We start from the raw sequence: 20,346 nt of genomic DNA, 5'->3' as shown, positions 1-20,346 counted from the left end.
GGATGGCTCCGTGGCCTTCGCCTCAGCACTAAAATGGCTTCAGTTGCAACAAAGCAGGGGCTCAGATGGGCAGAGCATCGCCCCCTAGTGGGCTTGCTGGGTAGATCCCAGTCAGGGCGCATGTGGGAGTCTGTCTCTGCCTCCCGTCCTCTCACAAAAATAAAAAAAGAAAAGAAAATCATTTACCCATTCACCCTTACTCTAATACTTTTCCTTGCAGCTGAGGTATACCTTTTAAAGGCAGTTTTATTTTTTTGTATAATCTGCTACTCTTGCCTTTTTTTACTGTTACTCTTTGCCATTTACATTTAGGTTGAGTATGGGTGTATTGAGGTTGCCTAACCATTTGTTTTCTGGTAGCTCTATGTCTCCATTGTTCCTTTTCCCTTTTTCTCTGTTGTTTTAGTTTGGTGGTATTCTCTGATTTTTTCCCTTCTGTTTCTTCCTTTTTTATATTATGTGTCTCAATTCTGGGTGTGTGTGTGTGTGTGTGTGTGTGTGTGGTTACCATTAGGTTTTTGCAAAATACATTTTATATATACAGTAGTCCTTCTTCAGAATGCATCTTATCAAGGGAGTTTGTTGTTTTTTAAGAGTAACATCTCTGTTCTCCTCAGGCCTCTTTATACTTACCGACTGAATGGGAAACCAAGAAATCATGTGCTATTTTGATAAGGTGCTTTTCGATTTTATAAACTACCAGCTTTACCTTCACATTCATTATTTTGCTGACTTCTCCTTAAGTCCATAAAAGTAGAGAGCTTGGATAAGAAACTAAAAAGCGTGTGCAATGATTTTTTAAAAATCAACAAGTAAGATTGCATTAATCCAGCAAAGGAAACAATAAGTTATAGGCAACTACAGAATGGGAAAAAACATTTATAATATACAAAATACATTTTTATAGATATATTTATAAAAACAACATTTGATAAGGGGCTAATATCCAATACATAAAAATAAGTCATATAACTTAGTAAGAAAGAAGCAAATAATCTAATTAAAAATGGACAAAGAACAAGGAAAAGATTTTGTAACTATATATGGTGATGTGTGTTAACGAGACATTGTAGTAATCATTTTGCAGTATGTACAAATACCAAGTTGTGTTGTACAATACACCTGAAATAAATATAATGTTGTATTTTATTATTCCTCAGTTATGAAAACACAATAGACGGGAATAGCTAAACATAATTTTAGAAAATATTATTAGAAATTTTCCAATAATTTCTGAGTAGACAATACTGGAAGTGTCCACACAAACTCTCAAAGCTATTTGATTTAAACACAGACTATGTCATTTTAAGCTGTAAATCATTGTATTTAGAAATCCAGTATTATTTGAAACAGGTGAAGTTTTGAAAGCTTCACAGTTTGCCAAAGCCTAGTGATTTTCAAGTAACCTTTGAAAGGCTAACCATGAGTAACAAGTCTACTAGTATAGCTAATCATCATTACAGTACCATTATAAAACTATAGAAAACCACCAAAATACAAGAAAGAACATAACTATATTTTATAATGTCAATCTCTTATCATAGTTTCTAGTAAGTAATGACATGTATAACTGTCTATAAATTACTAACTTGCAAATGTTGCATATGCAGTTGCTTCTGGTTCCCTGTCCCTTAGCCAGCCCGGCAGTGGGCTGCACAACATGTGCTGCAGAGGGCACTGCTGAGAACAAGAAGTGAGGAGCACTGCCCTGCAGCAAAGGTGGTAGAAAATGAGTTCATGACTTTAGAGAGAGTTAAAGTATGATGGGGAATGCAGACTGCATACATAAGAAAGTGATTGGAAAAAGTATAAGCAATGTATATACATTCCAAAAATGCACAAATGATGGAAGAAAACAAATGTTTAGAATCAGGGTGGGGAAAAGGGCAAAAGGACATGAATAGGTATTTTCCCAAAGAAGACATACAAATGGGAAAGGTGCTCAACTCACTAATTATCAGGAAATGAACATCAAAACCACAACGAGATATCATGACACACCTGATAGTGTAGCATTATCAAAAGATAAGAGATAACAAATGTTGGCTAGGATGTGAAGAAAAGGGAACCCTGGTGCACTGTTGGTGGGGATGTAAAATAGTCTTTATGGAAAACAGTATGGCGGTTCCTCAAAAAATTAAAAATAGCCCTGGCCGGTTTGCTCAGTGGTAGAGCGTCGGCCTGGCATGCAGGAGTCCCGGATTCGATTCCCGGCCAGGGCACACAGGAGAAGCACCCATCTGCTTCTCCACCCCTCCCCCTCTCCTTCCTCTCTGTCTCTCTCTTCCCCTCCTGCAGCGAGGCTCCATTGGAGCAAAGTTGGCCCAGGCGCTGAGGATGGCTCTGTGGCCTCTGCCTCAGGCGCTAGAGTGGCTCTGGTTGCAACAGAGCAACACCCCAGATGGGCAGAGCATCACCCCCTGGTGGGCGTGCCGGGTGGATCCTGGTCGGGCGCATGCAAGAGTCTGTCTGCCTCCCCGTTTCCAACTTCAGAAAAATACCAAAAAAAAAAAAAGAAAAAAATAGAACTGCCATATGATCCAGCAATTTCATTCTTGAGTGTATCCAAAGGAATTGAAATCAGTATCTTGAAGTTATATCTGCACACCCATGTTTATTGGAGCATTATTCACAACAGCCAAGATATAGAAACAACTTAAGTGTCTTATCAATGGATGAAGGATGAAAAGGATGTGAGATACACACACACACACACACACACACACGTATGTATCATACCTGAAACTTATACAATGTTACATGTCAATTATATCTCAATAAAATAATTAACAGGACAAAACAGTGGATAGGGGAGTTTTATTATCCCCATTTAGCAAGTGAAGCAACTGAGAGATAGGGCTTATGCCCATGTTATCAGTTAGTGATCACACAGCTAGAACTATGAGTTCAGAAGGTAGGGACTTTTCTGATCGTCTTTTTAGCCATTGTCTAAAACAATGTCTGGCACAGAAGAAACAGTAAGTGTTGCTCAATAAATGACTAGAACTCAAATATGGGACCTCTAACATCCAACAACAGACTCTTGAGTCTGAGCTATCCTGTGATTTCATTCATTAAACACTAATTAAACACAAACTGAGAAACATTGGTTAACTTCTCACTCAGTAGTTCCTGAGCCCAACAAGGTTCGTAACTTTGTACTGGGCATTTCTGATGCTGCGTAGGAACTCCTGAAGTTTAGGACATGATTACGGAAGCAGCCGCCAGCCAGTTCACGTAGGAGACTGCACAAGGCTGCACTTAACTCTCTCAGAAATTGATTCTGGAAAGTTTTAAAAGCAAATGAAGAAAACTTGGAAAGAGTGGCTTCTGAGAAGATGCTTCCAAAAAAGGACAGAAAATGAAGGCTTTTCCCTCTCATTCTCCACTGCATTGCAGGCTGAGCATAGCTCTGCAGTTGCAGAGTTCTGGTTCCTGTCTTGGTGCCATTGGCAAACATCTAAAAAATTTAGAGGTTGAGGCGAAGGAAGTCGTATTTTAAAATAAGTTATTAATAAAACACTTAAGAGGAATACAGCAACCACACCAGATTATGGGTCTTTACCAAAAGAACCACCAATCATGGTGTAGAGGGCAACGGAGGGTGAAAAAATGTTAATACCCATACTTTAAGGGAGTGTGTCTATTTCATTCGGAATTTCCTGCTCTAAATGCAGGGTTACTCTTTCTTAAATAAAAATGGAGTTTTTTTTCTGAGTCAGAACATTGCAGTCTTTAAAATTTGTGAGTTCTGGCCCTGGCCGGTTGGCTCAGCGGTAGAGCGTCGGCCTAGCGTGTGGAGGACCCGGGTTCGATTCCCGGCCAGGGCACACAGGAGAAGCGCCCATTTGCTTCTCCACCCCTCCGCCGCGCTTTCCTCTCTGTCTCTCTCTTCCCCTCCCGCAGCCGAGACTCCATTGGAGCAAAGATGGCCCGGGCGCTGGGGATGGTTCTGTGGCCTCTGCCTCAGGCGCTAGAGTGGCTCTGGTCGCAACATGGTGACGCCCAGGATGGGCAGAGCATCGCCCCCTGGTGGGCAGAGCGTCGCCCCATGGTGGGCGTGCTGGGTGGATCCCGGTCGGGCGCATGCGGGAGTCTGTCTGACTGTCTCTCCCTGTTTCCAGCTTCAGAAAAAATGCAAAAAAAAAAATAAAAAATTGTGAGTTCCTTTATAACAGTTACTTGTTGCCACTCGTACAGAATTATGGATTATTTTAAACTTTTCTATTATTGTGGAATGTATAGTTAAATCTCAGTCAAAATGTAACAAAGCAAAACTCATAACTGGTATCTTTATTCAGCTTAAAGTGATAAATATTAAGGTTGTAGCAGGTACCTGTTCGAAGTACTATCTTAGATATGTTTTAGAGGAAGAACATGCTTCAATTTCGTAAGTTCTGAGCAGTTACATTATTCCATGATGATAACCTAGTAATTGTTTAGATCAGAGTTTTCTCAAAATGTAGTACATTTGAACCGCCCGCATTATTTAAAATGTGGTTTGCTAGTCCCTACCTATCACAGTCCACGGTAATGGGACTTAAGAATCTCCTTTTAAAATAAAAAGTACTTTAAGCAGCTCTTTTTGCATATTGAAGTTTGAGAACCACTGGTCTAGATTGAAAGACCCTAAATGATTTTCTGTTATCAGAAGACATTTTATGTGTGTGTGTGTGTGTGTGTGTGTGTATATAATATTCTTCCTGAGGCAGATAATTAATACAGCTCTACAAATGAAAGCAAAAGTTTTTTTTAACCAAATTAATCATTCAATTAATATTCAGTTTGCTTAGCATTCTAGTTTATTGAGGTTTGCTGTACCTAGAAATGTGAGAAGTTGACTAACTGGAACCATGAATTTCCGATAAACCAGCTGAGGACAGTGATAAGATGAGTTTCTTTGAGACTACTCAGAGAAACGTCAAGTACTTTGGTGACTGATATTCTCTTTCTAAATCCTCAAGGCGTTTCCCCTTTCTAGGGTGGAGTGAAGAAGACATGTAGGTCAGAACACTACACACCATTCCAGCACTCTGTTAACTTTGCTTCTTTATCAAAAGACAGTGCTGCTTGCTTCTCCCTCTTGGCATGGAGTGCTTTCTGGTATTGTATTTTTAATGGTGTTGTTTGGTGCCTGTGCAGATGAAGATTCCAACACAGTGTCTCGGTTCTGTGTCTGTTCCCTAAGCATTTTGGATTTGACAAACATTGTCCCCCTTCTCTACAGGGCAGAGGTGTAACGTTGACATTGACGAGTGTGCCTCCAATCCCTGTCGCAAGGGTGCGACATGCATCAACAATGTGAACGGTTTCCGCTGTGTATGCCCCGAGGGGCCCCATCACCCCAGCTGCTACTCACAGGTGAACGAGTGCCTGAGCAGCCCCTGCATCCACGGGAACTGTACCGGGGGCCTCAGTGGGTGAGTAGCTGCTGTGCAGTAGTAGTTTCTGAGCAACCTGTGCAAGCCAGATGGGTTTAAGTTCTGGCCAGACCCTGTAGATGTCGGTCAGGGACTTGAGCTGAGATTCAGCTAAAGGTTTGGCAGTCTGTTTCATAGTCTTCTGAATTATCCCTTCTTCCCTACCTCCAGGAACTGAGCAGGTGGAAAGCAAGGGGCAATGGCTTCCTCGTGTGGGTAGTCGGCACATGGGAGAAACCCATGGCAGGGTTATGAGTCTTTGGCAGTTGTGCTTTTAATATTTATTGCCAGATTGAGTTCTGAGGGAGGTTCTCTATGTCTTTCTCCTGCTTAAAGAAGCTCAATTCTGTTCTAATACATTACCAGTGTGTGCCTCTGAAGTAGAAGTGTACTCAGCTAGATTCAGACGGGGCCTGGCTAAAATGTTTGCGGTATGCAGGCCCTATAGAGTTAGTGATATGTTGGTACATAATTTTCTTCTCTTTTTTTTCCAGTGAGAAAGAGAGAGAGAGAGAGAAAGAGAGATAGGAAGGGAGAGAAATGAGAAGCGTCACTTTTTTTTTCTGTTTTGTATTTCTCTGAAACTGGAAACGGGGAGGCAGTCAGACAGACTCCCGCATGCGCTGACCGGGATCCACCCGGCACACCCACTAGGGGGCAGTGCTCTGCCCATCTGGGGCATCACCCCGTTTGTGACCAGAGCCATTTAGCACCTGAGGCAGAGGCCATGGAGCCATCCTCAGCGCCCGGGCCAACTTGCTCCAGTGGAGCCTTGGCTGCAGGAGGGGAAGAGAGAGACAGAGAGGAAGGAGAGGGGGAGGGGTGGAGAAGCAGATGGGCGCTTCTCCTGTGTGCCCTGGCCGGGAATCGAACCCGGAACTCCTGCATGCCAGGCCGACGCTCTACCACTGAGCCAACTGGCCAGGGCCGAGAAGCATCACTTTAGTTGTTCATTGATTGCTTCTCATTCGTGCCTTGACTGGAAAGGCTGTGGCTGAACCAGTGGCCTTTGAGCTCAAGCCAGCGACCATGGATGGGGTCATGTCTATAATCCCACACTCAAGCCAGTGTTCCACACTCAGGCTAGATGAACCCAGGCTCAAGCCGGTTTTGAACCTGGGACCTCAGCATCCCAGATTGACACCCTATCCACTGCACCACTGCTGATCAGGTGTTAGGTAATTTTCTATAATCACAAAGTGTCACCTATGAGGTAGACCTATACTCTTGCTATGCTTGCCAGAGGACATGGCTCTGGATATTGCTTTATTTAAAACAGGTGAAATAATGAAGAGTGTGTTTACAGGCAAATTGGAAATCAAGTTATTTTTTCAGATGAATTTCATCTATTCCTGCTTCAGAGTAGCACAGCCTTCAAAGCATCCCAACCCATCCACATTTTTCCTAAAAAATCTCTACAAGGAGGCTGTCATCTCCTGCTACCACATCCTAAGTGCTAGTGATGTGCAAGTTGTGAGCAATGTCCATATATTTTAATCAACTTTAATTTTTTTATCCTTTTTCTGCTCAGTACCCTAAGTGCTTTCTGGGGAAGGGTTTCAAGTAAGAACAAAGCATATCTCAGACATCAGAAATCCAGAAGATCTTCATAGTGACTTAGAGTCTCTGATACCAATCTGCTTCCTGGGTTTCTGTTTTGTACCAGAAACAAATGATCCTAATGTTTGCTTTACTTTAGTTTTATATATAAGAAAACAACTGCAGATTTATCCATGTTGACGTGTCTTTCAGATTGGTCTAATGCAGCGGATCTCAACCTGTGGGTCGCGACCCTGGCGGGGGTCGAACGACCAAAACACAGGGGTCGCCTAAAGCCATCGGAAAATACATATTTATTATACAATACATTTCCGATGGCTTTAGTCGACCCCTGTGTTTTGGTCGTTCGACCCCCGGCGGGGTCGCGACCCACAGATTGAGAACCGCTGGTCTAATGTATGGTACCAACAATGCTCTTTACATATGAAAGCTCAGTATAATTAATTTCTCTAGCATCTTTGTGAACCAGGTAAACACCAGGAAGAAAGGTCATTTTACTCCAGATGGGCTCACATGCTTCACACCTTGTTCATAAGTCCCCAGAAGAGTAGAAATGAGATTAGCTTACCTTCATCTTCTGTCTCTCATTTCTTCACCAAATCCTATATTCAACTCTGACTCAATTGTGCATTCATCTGCCTTAGTAAAGAATTCTATCTCCTTTCAGATACAAGTGCCTCTGTGATGCAGGCTGGGTTGGCATCAACTGTGAAGTGGACAAAAATGAATGTCTTTCCAATCCATGTCAGAATGGAGGAACTTGTGACAACCTGGTGAATGGATACAGATGTACTTGTAAGAAGGGCTTTAAAGGTAAAGACAGAAGTGCATATTTCAGTCTCCCTGCTCTGCCTTCTTATATTACATACTGCTAGGCTTACTTGCTTCTTTCTTTTCTTTTTTCTATTCATTTATACTACATACATAATTTAAGCACCTAATATTTATGAGGCACTTAGGAAATAAAAACATAAATAGATACAGATTCTTCTTTCAGCCTAGTGGAGAGGAGAGCTATTGAAACAATGCTATTGAAGGTGAGCACCTAGGATGCCACTTACATAGCTTTGGATAGGTTCGAATTGTAAGCTTTTTGGTGCAGGTTCGATTCTATAATTCAAAAGAGATATTGAGAGTAGAATGAAAATACTGTCTCATTGTAATTTTGATAGCAGTAATATCATGGAAGCTTTCATGTGTTCAAACCTTCCAGCAAATTCTGTCATATGCTGAGATACTCGTAGGCACATTGTTCCCTATGGCCTTCTGGAGAAAGGCATAATAGGGGCATATTGCACACAATTATTTTTGGAGTTGTCACTTGTATTTCTGCCATCAGTTTTCTCTTGGAAACTCATGAGAGAGAAATCTGTGGATAATTCATTCATATTTGAACTGCTTTACTCACTTAGCATTGAATTCCCCACTCAAAAATTGTACCAGGCTGCTGTGAATCATCAGTATGTTTCAGAGTCCCTTTATTTGATGACTTGAAAATTTTCTGAAACCATATTTTAGTCATTAATTTACTGACATATTACATTACCTTTGCAAAGAAACTTACAGATTTAAAAGCACTTTTATTTCTTTATGTCACTGAGACTTGCTGATCAACAAACAAAATAAGAATCAAAATGCACAATCCATAATCGGGTGGTTGTTGGCTAGCCAGCCCTCGGCACTCCCAGGTCATACTTTTGTTTTTTTACAGTCCTGTAGTTCCTCTGGTCTAAGGCTCTGAGCCAGTCCTTATTGAAGAAGCACAGAAGTATAGTGTAGGGTACTGTCCTGTCCCCACTAATGCTTCTTTCCTTTTTTTCTTTTTGTGGTGGGAGTAGATTTCATGTCTTGGATCAGGGGAAGGCAGCTTGGTTACTTCAGGAAGTACTAGCACTGAGAGGAGTGCTTAGTGGTTCAGATCATGAGGCTAACAGGCAGTTTCACTGTGTTTGCTCTTTCTTCTTTCCTGCCCACAGGTTATAACTGTCAAGTGAATATCAATGAATGTGCTTCAAATCCATGCCTGAACCAAGGAACCTGCTTGGATGACATAAGTGGCTACACTTGCCACTGTGTGCTGCCATACACAGGTGAGCCCTGTAGGCGCAGGGATAGAGGGGACGCTCGGGCCCGCCTTGTCATTCTAAACCTCTGTGTCGCAGAAACGGAGCCTATGGGCCAGGAACGACACTCTGAGGACTCCCCGTCGCCCATCCTTCCCTCACTGCCCAGATCCTGAGCTCTGAGAAAGCTCTCTGGCCTCCCTCCATGCCAGTGCTGGGGAGACTTATTTGCCTTCTTTGCTCTTTATGGTTGAACTGATGCATAGTGGATAGTTTAGTCCATTATGTGAATGGACCCCATGTCTCCATGGCCTGTGTTCTTAGTCTTAGTTTCAAAAATACCCTGCTACTTACAGTGAATTCACTGTGTGCCAGACACTTGACTTACTTTGAATTATTTACTCTGGTTCTCACAATAATTCTACAAATAGGATTTCCTGTCACCATTTTGTACATGAAGAAGCTGAGGCAAAGAGAGGATACTTGCAGAAGGTCACAGAGATAGGTGGTGGTCTCTATCCAAGTTCTGAATCCACAGCTTATCCTCTTACCTGCCATTCTTCTCCTCACGTTCAGTGCAACTGTGTCTCATTCAGAGTGGTGTTGCCCCTGGATGGTGATCACACATGGAAGACTTGGGTGTGACTTCAGTTCATACCAGGCGATCTTTATTTCAGGTGCTATTTTAAGAGTGTGCTTGGACATTTCCGCTTTGTGTTCTCCTGCCTGTTACTGTTGTCTTGTGATTGGTTGTATTTGTGTGGCTTGTTTACCCCCTCGTCATCTATTTTCCTCGTCTCTGGGGAACAGAACAGAAACATGGATGACAGTTCTGCATGGTTGTCCAGTGTGCAGCATGCAGGCGAGAGCATGGCTGAGCCCTCCTGCTTGGGAGTCCTAGGCTGCTCATGGGAGCTGTGACCAGTGACTCTAAGCAGTGTAGAGTGGCAGAGTGGCCAGGAGCATGATTCTGACCTGAAAGACTCCACACTGCACTGTTCCCTTCGCCCGGCTTTAGGAGAAATGTTCATCTAGGGCAGCAGTTCTCAACCTGCGGGTCGACCCACAGGTTGAGAACCGCTGATCTAGGGGAAGGCATTTGGCCAGCCTGGTTGATAAAATCAAGGTTAACCCTTGCTGTCCCCAGACAAAGACAGTCTCTACCCTGCCATTTCATAGCGACTGACCACATTTGTTGGTAGTGAGGAGATCATCTCACTGAAAACTATAAAGACAGAATTGACAGCTGTGGGGAGAAGTTAGCAGGTGTCACTGTACTCAGCACATCATAGACGTACCTGAATGTGACATGTGTACAGTTCATCCTGAAATTATTTGTTTTCTTGCTATTCAGATATTGTAAGAATATTTGACTATATGCTGGCTGTTGGTTTTTCTTCAGATGAGGATACCAATAAAAGGATTTACTATGTGTGAACTTGAGAAATTATATTAGACTGAAAGCCCACACAGGTACAATTTTAGTACCAAGATTAGTGAAGGTTTCCATGTGTCACTGAGTTTGGCCAGCATGTGGGGAACAAAGCAGCAGGGTCTTCCCCTGTGAGCCACCAGTCTGACCACACACACTCAAGGCTGGCTGCAGATATTGGTGATCATTTGTAGTACCGTATTTCCCCATGTATAACGCACCTTTTTTCAAAAAATATGGGGTCTAAAAACTGGGTGCGTCTTATATAGTGGTTGTAGATTTTTACTTGCATTTCTCACTTTTTTTTTTCATTTCTCACTTTTTCATGCTTGTTTTTACACTCATTGTTGACGACTGTGATTCGTCATCAGACACAGATGAAGACAAGCTAATGGATGGGAGTTTTCACAGTGATGAGGAGTTGTATGATGAATAAAACTTGAGTTCAATAACTTTATGTAATACATCTTTTTCAAATGTTGGGCCCCAAAATTAAGGTATATCTTATACATGAGAGCGTCTTATACATGGGGGGAATATGGTATTTCTTTTTTTTTCTGAATACAAAATTTTAGAATAAAATTTTAAATTGAGTTAGTTATGACTTGACTTGAAAAACAACCTCATCTTCCTTGTAATAAGAGCATCTGGTTTTTTTTGCTAGAAGCCTATATTCTGCAAACTAAGGCAGAAAATAATGGGCAAATACCGATGTCATGTTGTTGATGTCAGTATGAGGAGACATGTTACTAGGAAGTCAGAATTATTTTTTTCTGCCTCTGGCCTCCTGATCAACCTCAGTGCCTTCTGGAACAGGCCAGCAGAAGCTGTGAGGAACAGGAGGCCATGCTGTTGCTTCTTCCTGCTCACATGAAGGGGGACCTGTGTGGCTGAGCCTCTGAGTAAGCAGAGTCTTAGCTGGGGAGATGCAGAAACTGTCACTCCTGGTTGCTGCAGGGGGCCCAGTGCATGCAGGCTCTCGTGATAGTAACTAACATGAAGGTGGAGCAGCCCACCTGTTGTTGAGCACTCACTCTGTGCACCAGGCTATAAGGACTTTGTAAGCATTTTCTCACTTAAGCCTCAAAAAGCCTAGGAGTCATGGGCCATCCTGATTCCCATTTTACTTCAGTGGGAGGCTCCCAGAAGAGAACTTGCCTGAGGCCATGCAGTTAGTAATCAAGTCAGAGCCAAGACTTGAAGGACCACAAATGTCTCAGATTCCAAAGGTCTTAACCACTACTTAGACTTGCATTCAGAGAGCATCCTTTGGTATAGAATTTGGAGGAATTTCCATTTCCTTGGCCAGCTTTCTCTATAAACTCTGTCATTTGCTTTGCAGGCAAGAACTGTCAGACTGTGTTGGCCCCCTGTTCTCCAAACCCTTGCGAGAATGCTGCTGTTTGCAAAGAGGCACTGAATTTTGAGAGTTACACCTGCCTGTGTGCTCCTGGCTGGCAAGGTAAAAACGCGAGAGGGGAGAAACCAAAAGGCTTTTTTTTTAAAGTAGTCAGGTCATCAGAATACATGGTAGGTCTGGGTCAGTGGTCGGCAAACGGCAGCTCGTGAGCCATATGCAGCTCTTTAGCCCCTTGAGTGTGGCTCTTCCACAAAATACCACGTGTGGACGCTACCTCGATAAGGAATATACCTACCTATATAGTTTAAGTTTAAAAAATTTGGCTCTCAAAAATTTCAATCGTTGTACTGTTGATACTTGGCTGTTGACTAATGAGTTTGCTGATCACTGGTCTGGGTCTTTGTCCTGAACACAGGCCTTGTATAGGAGCTGCTAACTGGGATGACTTAGAAACTCTTTCCATTTTGCATGTATGTGGCATCCCCTAGTGGCTGGAAGACTCCAGCCTGTATCTGAAACCCTGATGTCCTACAGGGAAGTTTAGCACTGGGCAGCAATTTACTGGGGGCATAGAAGCCCTAAGGGACTTCTCAAAGCAGGGGACTGACCAGAATACCCATAGAGTAGCCCCATCTACCTCAACTGAGGCTCAGGTCCCACGAAAATTTCTCTGGAAGTCAGCTTTTAAAGACTGGACCATTCATTGCTCCTGTGTTCCTAGGTCAGCGGTGCACCCTTGACATTGATGAATGTGTCTCCAAGCCCTGCATGAACCAAGGTCTCTGCCATAACACCCAGGGCAGCTACATGTGCGAGTGTCCTCCGGGCTTCAGCGGAATGGACTGTGAGGAGGACATCGATGACTGTCTCGCCAGTGAGTATGCAGCCGCTCCGAAGCCCTAAGGGACAGAACAGCACACCGGGGGCACAGAGGAGCTCAGTGGAGGCCGTGGCCTCTTGTTGCCAATACTGGCCACCCCCATAGTTTATCCTGTGTCTTTAATATTAGTATTTTTAAAATCTTGTTTTTGAAGATTTAGGAGGTAAAGCAACGGAATCTCTTTTAAGCATCCACATAATGGTTTACGTTGACAGCGTGCGGCAGTGCTATGATAGCTCTTTTCTAAGCAGAAATTGAGGTATAACTAACACTTAGTACACTGCCAATATTTTAAATGTATATATAATTCAGTGGGTTTTGATATATGACAACTGAAACTATCACTCAAGATAATGAACATATCCATCTTCCTAAAAGTGTTCTTATTTTTTGTAATTTAACCCCTTTTCTCTTCCCTGTTCCGGGCAATCGGGCATCTACCTCTGTAGATTAGTTTGCATTTATTACAATTTTTATATATGGAATCCTATAATACAAACTATTTCTGCGGGGAGAGGGAATGTGACTTTCTCGTTCAGCATATTATTTGAGACTTATCCATGCTGTGTGTGTGAATAGTTCATTTCATTTTATAGCTGAGTAGTGTTTCGTTATTGGACGTACAACTCACTAGTAGGACATTTAGCTTTTTTGCAGTCTGATGGTATTACAGATTAAGCTTCAATAAAAATCTGTGAATATGTGATTTTATTTCTCTTGATTAAATAGCTAGACTACAGATGACTAAATGAATTATGTAGTTAGTGTATATTTAACTTTTTACAAAGTTGTTTGTCAAAATACTTTCCAATGTGGTTGTACTATTTTCTCTCTTATAAGCATTGTATGAGAGTTCCACATAAATCACATCTTCAGGACCACTTGATTTGATCATTCATTTTAATTTAGCCATGCTGCTGGATGCATATAGCATTTTACAGTGGTTTTAACTTGCTTTCCTATTTATTAATGAGGTTGAGTATCTTTCTTGTGCTTATTGGCCAGTTTTATATCTTACTTAGTGGAGTATCTATTCAAATCTGCCCGTTTCAAAAATTGATTCTCTTATTAAGTTTGAAAAGTTCTTTATATCCTAGATAAATATTCTGTCATATATTTGCATTACAACTATTTCCTGCCAACATATAGCTTCTGTTTAATTTTTTTAAAGAGGAAGAGTTTATAATTTTGATAAAATTCAATATACCTATTGTTTACTTTCATAGCTCATGTTTCTTGTTTAATAAATCTTTGTCTGGGCCCTGGCTGGTTGGCTCAGCGTCGACCTGGTGTGCGGGGGACCCGGGTTCGATTCCTGGCCAGCGCACATAGGAGAAGCGCCCATTTGCTTCTCCACCCCCCACCCCCTCCTTCCTCTCTGTCTCTCTCTTCCCCTCCTGCAGTCAAGGCTCCATTGGAGCAAAGATGGCCCGGGCGCTGGGGATGGCTCCTTGGCCTCTGCCCCAGGCGCTAGAGTGGTTCTGGTCGCGGCAGAGTGACACCCCGGAGGGGCAGAGCATCGCCCCCTGGTGGGCAGAGCCTCTCCCCTGGTGGGCGTGCCGGGTGGATCCCGGTCGGGCGCATGCGGGAGTCTGTCTGACTGTCTCTCCCCGTTTCCAGCTTCAGAAAAATACAAAAAAAAAAAAAAAAAAAAAAAAATCTTTGACCCACTGAGGTTTTATCTTCTTTGATTTCTTCTGAAAGTTTTATAACTTTTAGCATTGACATTTAGGTCCATAATCTATTTTGAGTTATTTTTTTTCGTATACTGTTTTAAAGAGTAATTTTGTTTTCTTGCTAAATTCACCATTCTAGATTAGTTTAGCTGCTAGTTTTAGAGTCCTATGATGTTTTTTACAGAGATAAACATGTTAACTCTAAATAAATACAACCATAATACCTTTTATTTCTTTTGAAATCTATGTGCATTTATTTATTCATTTATTTTTTGCGTTATTGCAATTTAGTGTGTTCTAGGTATAACTGATGGAGAAATTTAAGGAAGTGGATCAAACCATTTGGATTCCTTTCTCACATTAATTAGTATGTCAGTCAAATTTTTCAGTATTTAAATTTTTTTTTCTATTGGAAATAAAACTAGCAATGCTTACAATTAATTTAAAATAACTCAGTAAATTACCATGGAAATTATGCTAGCTGTATACTGTGTCCTGTGAACTAGAAGGGATACTACAAGTTTTACAATTACTGTCTATAGTAGAGATTACAGGTGAGCCCCAGAATTAAATGAGACTAATGGAAGAACAAGGTGTATTAAATATTCCTTTTATAAAATAGGAGTTCCATTACCTACCTGGTGTTTAGTTTTCTTTATATATTTATGGCCTATCTTTGCAATTTTATTTTAAAGTCTTTTTTTTCTTTTTTTTTTTCTTTTTTGAGACAGAGAGAGTCAGAGAGAGGGACAGGTAGGTACAGACAGACAGGAAGGGAGTGAGATAAGAAACATCAGTTCTTTGTTGCGGCATGTTAGTTGTTCATTGATTGCTTTCTCATATGTTCTTTGGCCAAGGGGCTACAGAAGACCTAGTGACCCATTGCTCAAGCCAGCAACCCTGGGCTCAAGCTGGTGAGCCTTGCTCAGACCAGATGAGCCCGCACTCAAGTTGGCAACCTCAGGGTTTTGATCCTGGGTCCTCTGTGTCTCAGTCCAACACTCTATCCACTGCACCACACCTGGTCAGGCTATATTTTAAAGTCTTTAAGAGCAAGGCTGCATCTCATTTTTCTTATTCTGATTTGAATGCCATCAAATTGTGGATGATGGAGCCTGATGGTAGCTAAAAATTTGTTGATTAACTGATATGAATATAAAATGTGTTCTGAGATTGAGCTATGCGATATTTAAAATTAAAAAAACCTTTGTGCCCTGGCTGGCTAGCTCAGCAGTAGTCAGCCTGGCGTGTAGAAGTCCCAGGTTCAATTTCTGGTCAGGGCACACAAGAGAGATGCCCATCTACTTCTCTACCCTTCCCCCTCTACTTTCTCTCTACCTCTCTCTACCCCTCCTGCAGCCAAGGCTCCATTGGAGCAAAGTTGGCCCAGGCACTGAGGACGGCTCCATGGCCTCCGCTTCAGGCACTAGAATGGCTCTGGCCGCAATGGAGCAACGCCCCAGATGGACAGAGCATCGCCCCCTGGTGGGCATGCCGGGTGGATCCTGGTTGGGTGCATGTGGGAGTCTGTGTGCCTTCCCGCCTCTCACTTCAGAAAAATACAAAAACAAAACAAAAAACTTTTGTATCCTGATTCTATCCAAACCTAAAAATTAAAAGCAAAAAGAGAGGAAGAATGAAAGGCAGGAATGGCGGGAAAAGAAAAGAAAGACTGATGGATCAGCTCAGAGGCTGATTGATTTGTCCTGTCCCACTCACTCCCTGTCCCGTACAGCTTCAGAAAATTTTTATTGACTTTTCTGAGCTTCTGTGTGTTCGGGCACATGTTTGGTTTGTAAATGTGTGTGGGGGGGTGCAAGTGTTATGACTCTTAATTTTGCAAAACTGTAGTGTCTGTCAAGTTCATTGCAGTTCAAACAGGGTAAGACTAGGGCAAGTAAGATTGCGTTCATGTTCATAAACGGAGGAGTCAGGGCAAAGAGTTAAGGAAAAGTTCACATGCAGGAAAGTCAGCATTGTTATAGCTCTTTGTATGACTCATGTCAGGCCACTCACCATTATGAAACTAAGATTAAATTACTGCTGCTGTTCAGAGCTCTAATTCTTGTGTGTACTGACTCAGATCCTTGCCAGAATGGAGGCTCCTGTGTGGATGAAGTGAATACTTTCTCCTGCCTGTGCCTTCCGGGCTTCACTGGGGACAAGTGCCAGGCAGACTTGAATGAGTGTCTGAGCGAACCCTGTAAGAATGGAGGCATCTGCTCTGACTATGTCAACAGTTACACCTGTAAGTGCCAGGTGGGATTTGAAGGCGTCCACTGTGAGAACAACATCGACGAGTGCACTGAGAGGTGAGCCACCAGCACGCGGTGTCAGTGTCTTACGGGAAAGGTGCACAGGACTGGGACTGCAGGGTGGAGGAAGGCATCCCCTTGGGGCCAGGCCACAGGCAGCTTCTGCTGCCCAGTCCTGACTCCTATGTGTAGTTAGCAGCTCCAAGGCCCAGGGTTGACAAGCCTAGTGGGATGGGTCATCATCTTATTCCCTGCTTAGGGAACAGTAAGAGCTATAATTCTGAACAAAAAACAAATTCTCCTCTTTTTCTTTTGTTCCTATTAGTTGACAATTTTAAAATTCCCATTTTTTTGCAGATTTGTCGTCACTGTTTAATTTCTGGGAGGTCTGTTTCTTTTTTAAATATTATCAACAAATTTATTGTACTTCTCTTTCATAAAGAAATCTAGAGTCAAGAACCATCTAGTTAGCACTTTTCTTTTAAATTAAATTGACTTAGGGATAAAATGAAATATGATGTAGAAGGACAGGGTAAAACCTGGAAACCTTCACTGTCTCAGGAAATCTCTCATAAACAGCATTTTAGATACTTATGTAAGCTTCTGGGCTGTGGAAAGGAAGCTGGGACTCAAGGCCAATGGGCAGCCAGTCTAGTTTAGGAAAAGGTAAAATTTACTGGATGTAGGAATTTGGGATGCCCAGGAGTATTTGCCTCTGTAGCATCTTAGATTCCAGGAACCTTGCTTTTTAAATAGCAGGTCAGAGGACCAGATGACATAGCTGATGGTGCTTTCCCTGTTTGCTTCTCAGCTCCTGTTTCAACGGTGGCACGTGTGTTGACGGGATTAACTCCTTCTCTTGCTTGTGTCCTGTGGGCTTCACCGGCCCATTCTGCCTTCATAAGATCAATGAGTGCAACTCACATCCGTGCCTGAACGAAGGAACATGTTTTGATGGCCTGGGGACCTACCGCTGCACCTGCCCCTTGGGCTACACTGGGAAAAACTGTCAGGTAATTAGATACCAGCCCACTCACTCTACTTCCTCAGACTACCAAAGTATTGTACCTATTTCTCTTCTAGGCAGAATAAATAAGCCCATCCTCAAAGAGAAAATTCTAGATCTCAGGGATGTCCCTGAGATAAATCAGGTAGCTTGTTAATAGCTGATAGATTCCAAAATAGTGACACTGGCAGGACGATGAGAATGAGCAGGAGGAGGCCTGTTTTTACCAGGCTCACTGAGAACTGTGGGAAATATAATACATGTGGGAAGTAAGCTCATTGTTACATTGGAAAAGGAAAGGGGAAGAGAGAACAATCACAGTCCGATCTTTAAAGGTCAGATACTGTATCAAAGGGGATAATAAGTATGATGCCCTATCATGTAATATTCTCATCTTTTAAATTCAAATATGTAAATTTATACTTTTGTAGACTCTCAGGCTGGAAGGACCCCTCAGAACCAATAAGTCTAGGTTCTCATTTCCTGCAAGGAGAAACTGAGTGCCTGAGAGACAAAGTAACTCTTCCAAAGTTGCATATCAAACATTGTATCTAATTTTATGTTATTTTACCTCTTAAAACAAAGCTAAAGTGATAGAATTACAGAACTCTAAAGACTTTAGAAATGGCCAAGTTTCACTAGCCTTCCAGGTGCACTTGAGCAAGGCTTTGTCTGTGTTGGACATGCAACTCTTACCACCTCTGCATGTGAAACAGCTTTTGCCATTGTCTGCTCATTCTTGTGATGTGAGATTATAAATGATGGCGGAACACTCTGCCCTTCCGCATGGACCCCTTCTCTCACAAATGTGCCTTCCTCTCTGTATTGTAAACTTGCCTTCTTCTCCCCAGAGACCAGGCCCCTCATGGGAACTGTGGAGAAAGGTGCCAGTCTGCACATTCTGCCTCATGTTGTTCATAAGCCAAATTTTCTCCCCTCAGAATAAGCTGTTTGATGGTTTTAGGTTTATTCACAGACTTTAAGTCCTTTTACTCATGTCACCAGAGACAGATTTGCTCAAAACCCATGTGGCTTTCTCACATGGGGTTCCACAGAGAGTTATTTACCTGTCTGACAGCTTTGACTCTTGCTTCTAGCCCTACAGGGTGGCTTAAATTTCTATGGTATGGTAAGAACTTTTTAAATAGCAGAGCTAAGAGGAATTGGACTACATACAACGATTAGATTACGTGGGAACAGTGGATCTATTAATAGTTTAAGGCTTGTGTGAGGGCCTTTTAAAAAAATTAAGTGCTTTTCTTTAATTTCTTAAAATGCAGTGTAAATTCTCTTCTTCACTTTTTGTATGTGGATGTTGGTGTGTTTGCCTCTGCTCCAGACCCTGGTGAGCCTCTGCAGCCGGTCTCCATGTAAAAACAAAGGTACTTGCGTTCAGGAGAAAGCAGAGTCCTGGTGCCTGTGTCCGTCTGGGTGGGCTGGTGCTTACTGTGATGTGCCCAGTGTGTCCTGTGACGTAGCAGCCTCCCGCAAAGGTAAGACCCCTCAGGCCTGAGGGTCAGTCTCTGAAGTACTGACTGGCCAGCAGCCTCGTAGGACAGACAGTGTTATTGTGGGATGAGAGGGAAGGAAGACAGAGTGACCCATTGCTCAAGCCAGCAACCCTGGGCTCAAGCTGGTGAGCCTTGCTCAGACCAGATGAGCCCGCACTCAAGTTGGCAACCTCAGGGTTTTGATCCTGGGTCCTCTGTGTCTCAGTCCAACACTCTATCCACTGCACCACACCTGGTCACCTGTAGCCCCTTGGCCAAAGAACATATGAGAAAGCAATCAATGAACAACTAACATGCCGCAACAAAGAACTGATGTTTCTTATCTCACTCCCTTCCTGTCTGTCTGTACCTACCTGTCCCTCTCTCTGACTCTCTCTGTCTCAAAAAAGAAAAAAAAAAAGAAAAAAGGACAGACAGTGCTGGGGGGCACAGCTCTGGCTCTGGTCTGAGATGGAAGATGAAGGGGCAGAGGAAGAGGTTTAGAGATTCCAAAAAGCAATGTATTAGTGTACCTCTTCTTCTTTATCTGTTCATCTATCAGTGGACACCTAGCTTGCTTCCATATCCTGGCAGTTGTAAATAATTCAGTGATGAATGGAGGAGTCACATATCTTTTCAAATTAGTGTTTTTCTTTGGATAAATACCCAGAAGTGGAATTGCTAGATCATATGGCAGTTCCATTTTTAATTCTTTGAGGAACCTCCATGCTGTTTCTCCATAGTTGCTATGTCAGTTTACAGTCCTACCAAGAGGACAAGAGGGTTCTCTTTTCTCCATGTCCTCACCAGCACTTGTTATTGGTTGACTTTCTGATAATAGCTGTTCTGACAGGTGTGAGGTGATATCTCACTGATTTTGATTTGCATTTTCCTGATGTTTAGTGATATTGAACATCTTTTCATATATCTGTTGGCTATCTCTATGTCTTCTTTGAAGAAATGTCTTTTCAGGTGCTCTACCCGTTATAAAAATGGAAATGTTTTGGTTTTTTTATGTTGAGCTATATGAATTCTTTCTATATTTTGGATATTAACTCTGTATCAGATATATGATTTGCAAGTATCTTCTCCCATTCAATAGGTTGTCCTTTCGGTCTGTTAATGGCTTCCTTCTCTGTGCAGAAGCTTTTTATTTTGCTAAAGTTTCATTTGTTTATTTTTGTTGCCCTTGCCGAAGGAAATA

The 20,346-nt window shown here is 42.4% G+C and overlaps 1 protein-coding gene across 1 annotated transcript in view; it reads left to right on the top strand.

Annotated features, from left to right (window-relative positions):
• Window positions 1-20,346, top strand: part of NOTCH2 (notch receptor 2) — a 178,130-nt gene that overhangs the window by 132,225 nt on the left and 25,559 nt on the right. The window contains exons 13-20 of the mRNA XM_066268137.1: window positions 5,228-5,420; window positions 7,648-7,793; window positions 8,957-9,070; window positions 11,818-11,937; window positions 12,557-12,709; window positions 16,475-16,703; window positions 17,458-17,659; window positions 18,992-19,145. Coding sequence (XP_066124234.1) covers window positions 5,228-5,420; window positions 7,648-7,793; window positions 8,957-9,070; window positions 11,818-11,937; window positions 12,557-12,709; window positions 16,475-16,703; window positions 17,458-17,659; window positions 18,992-19,145 — 1,311 coding nt within the window. The remainder of the gene's footprint in view (window positions 1-5,227; window positions 5,421-7,647; window positions 7,794-8,956; window positions 9,071-11,817; window positions 11,938-12,556; window positions 12,710-16,474; window positions 16,704-17,457; window positions 17,660-18,991; window positions 19,146-20,346) is intronic.

This window comes from Saccopteryx bilineata, chromosome 3 (genome assembly GCF_036850765.1).
Source record: "Saccopteryx bilineata isolate mSacBil1 chromosome 3, mSacBil1_pri_phased_curated, whole genome shotgun sequence".
NCBI classification, from domain to species: domain Eukaryota; kingdom Metazoa; phylum Chordata; class Mammalia; order Chiroptera; family Emballonuridae; genus Saccopteryx; species Saccopteryx bilineata.
Note: the sequence above shows the minus strand (reverse complement) of the source record. Positions and strands in the feature narration are given on the sequence as shown.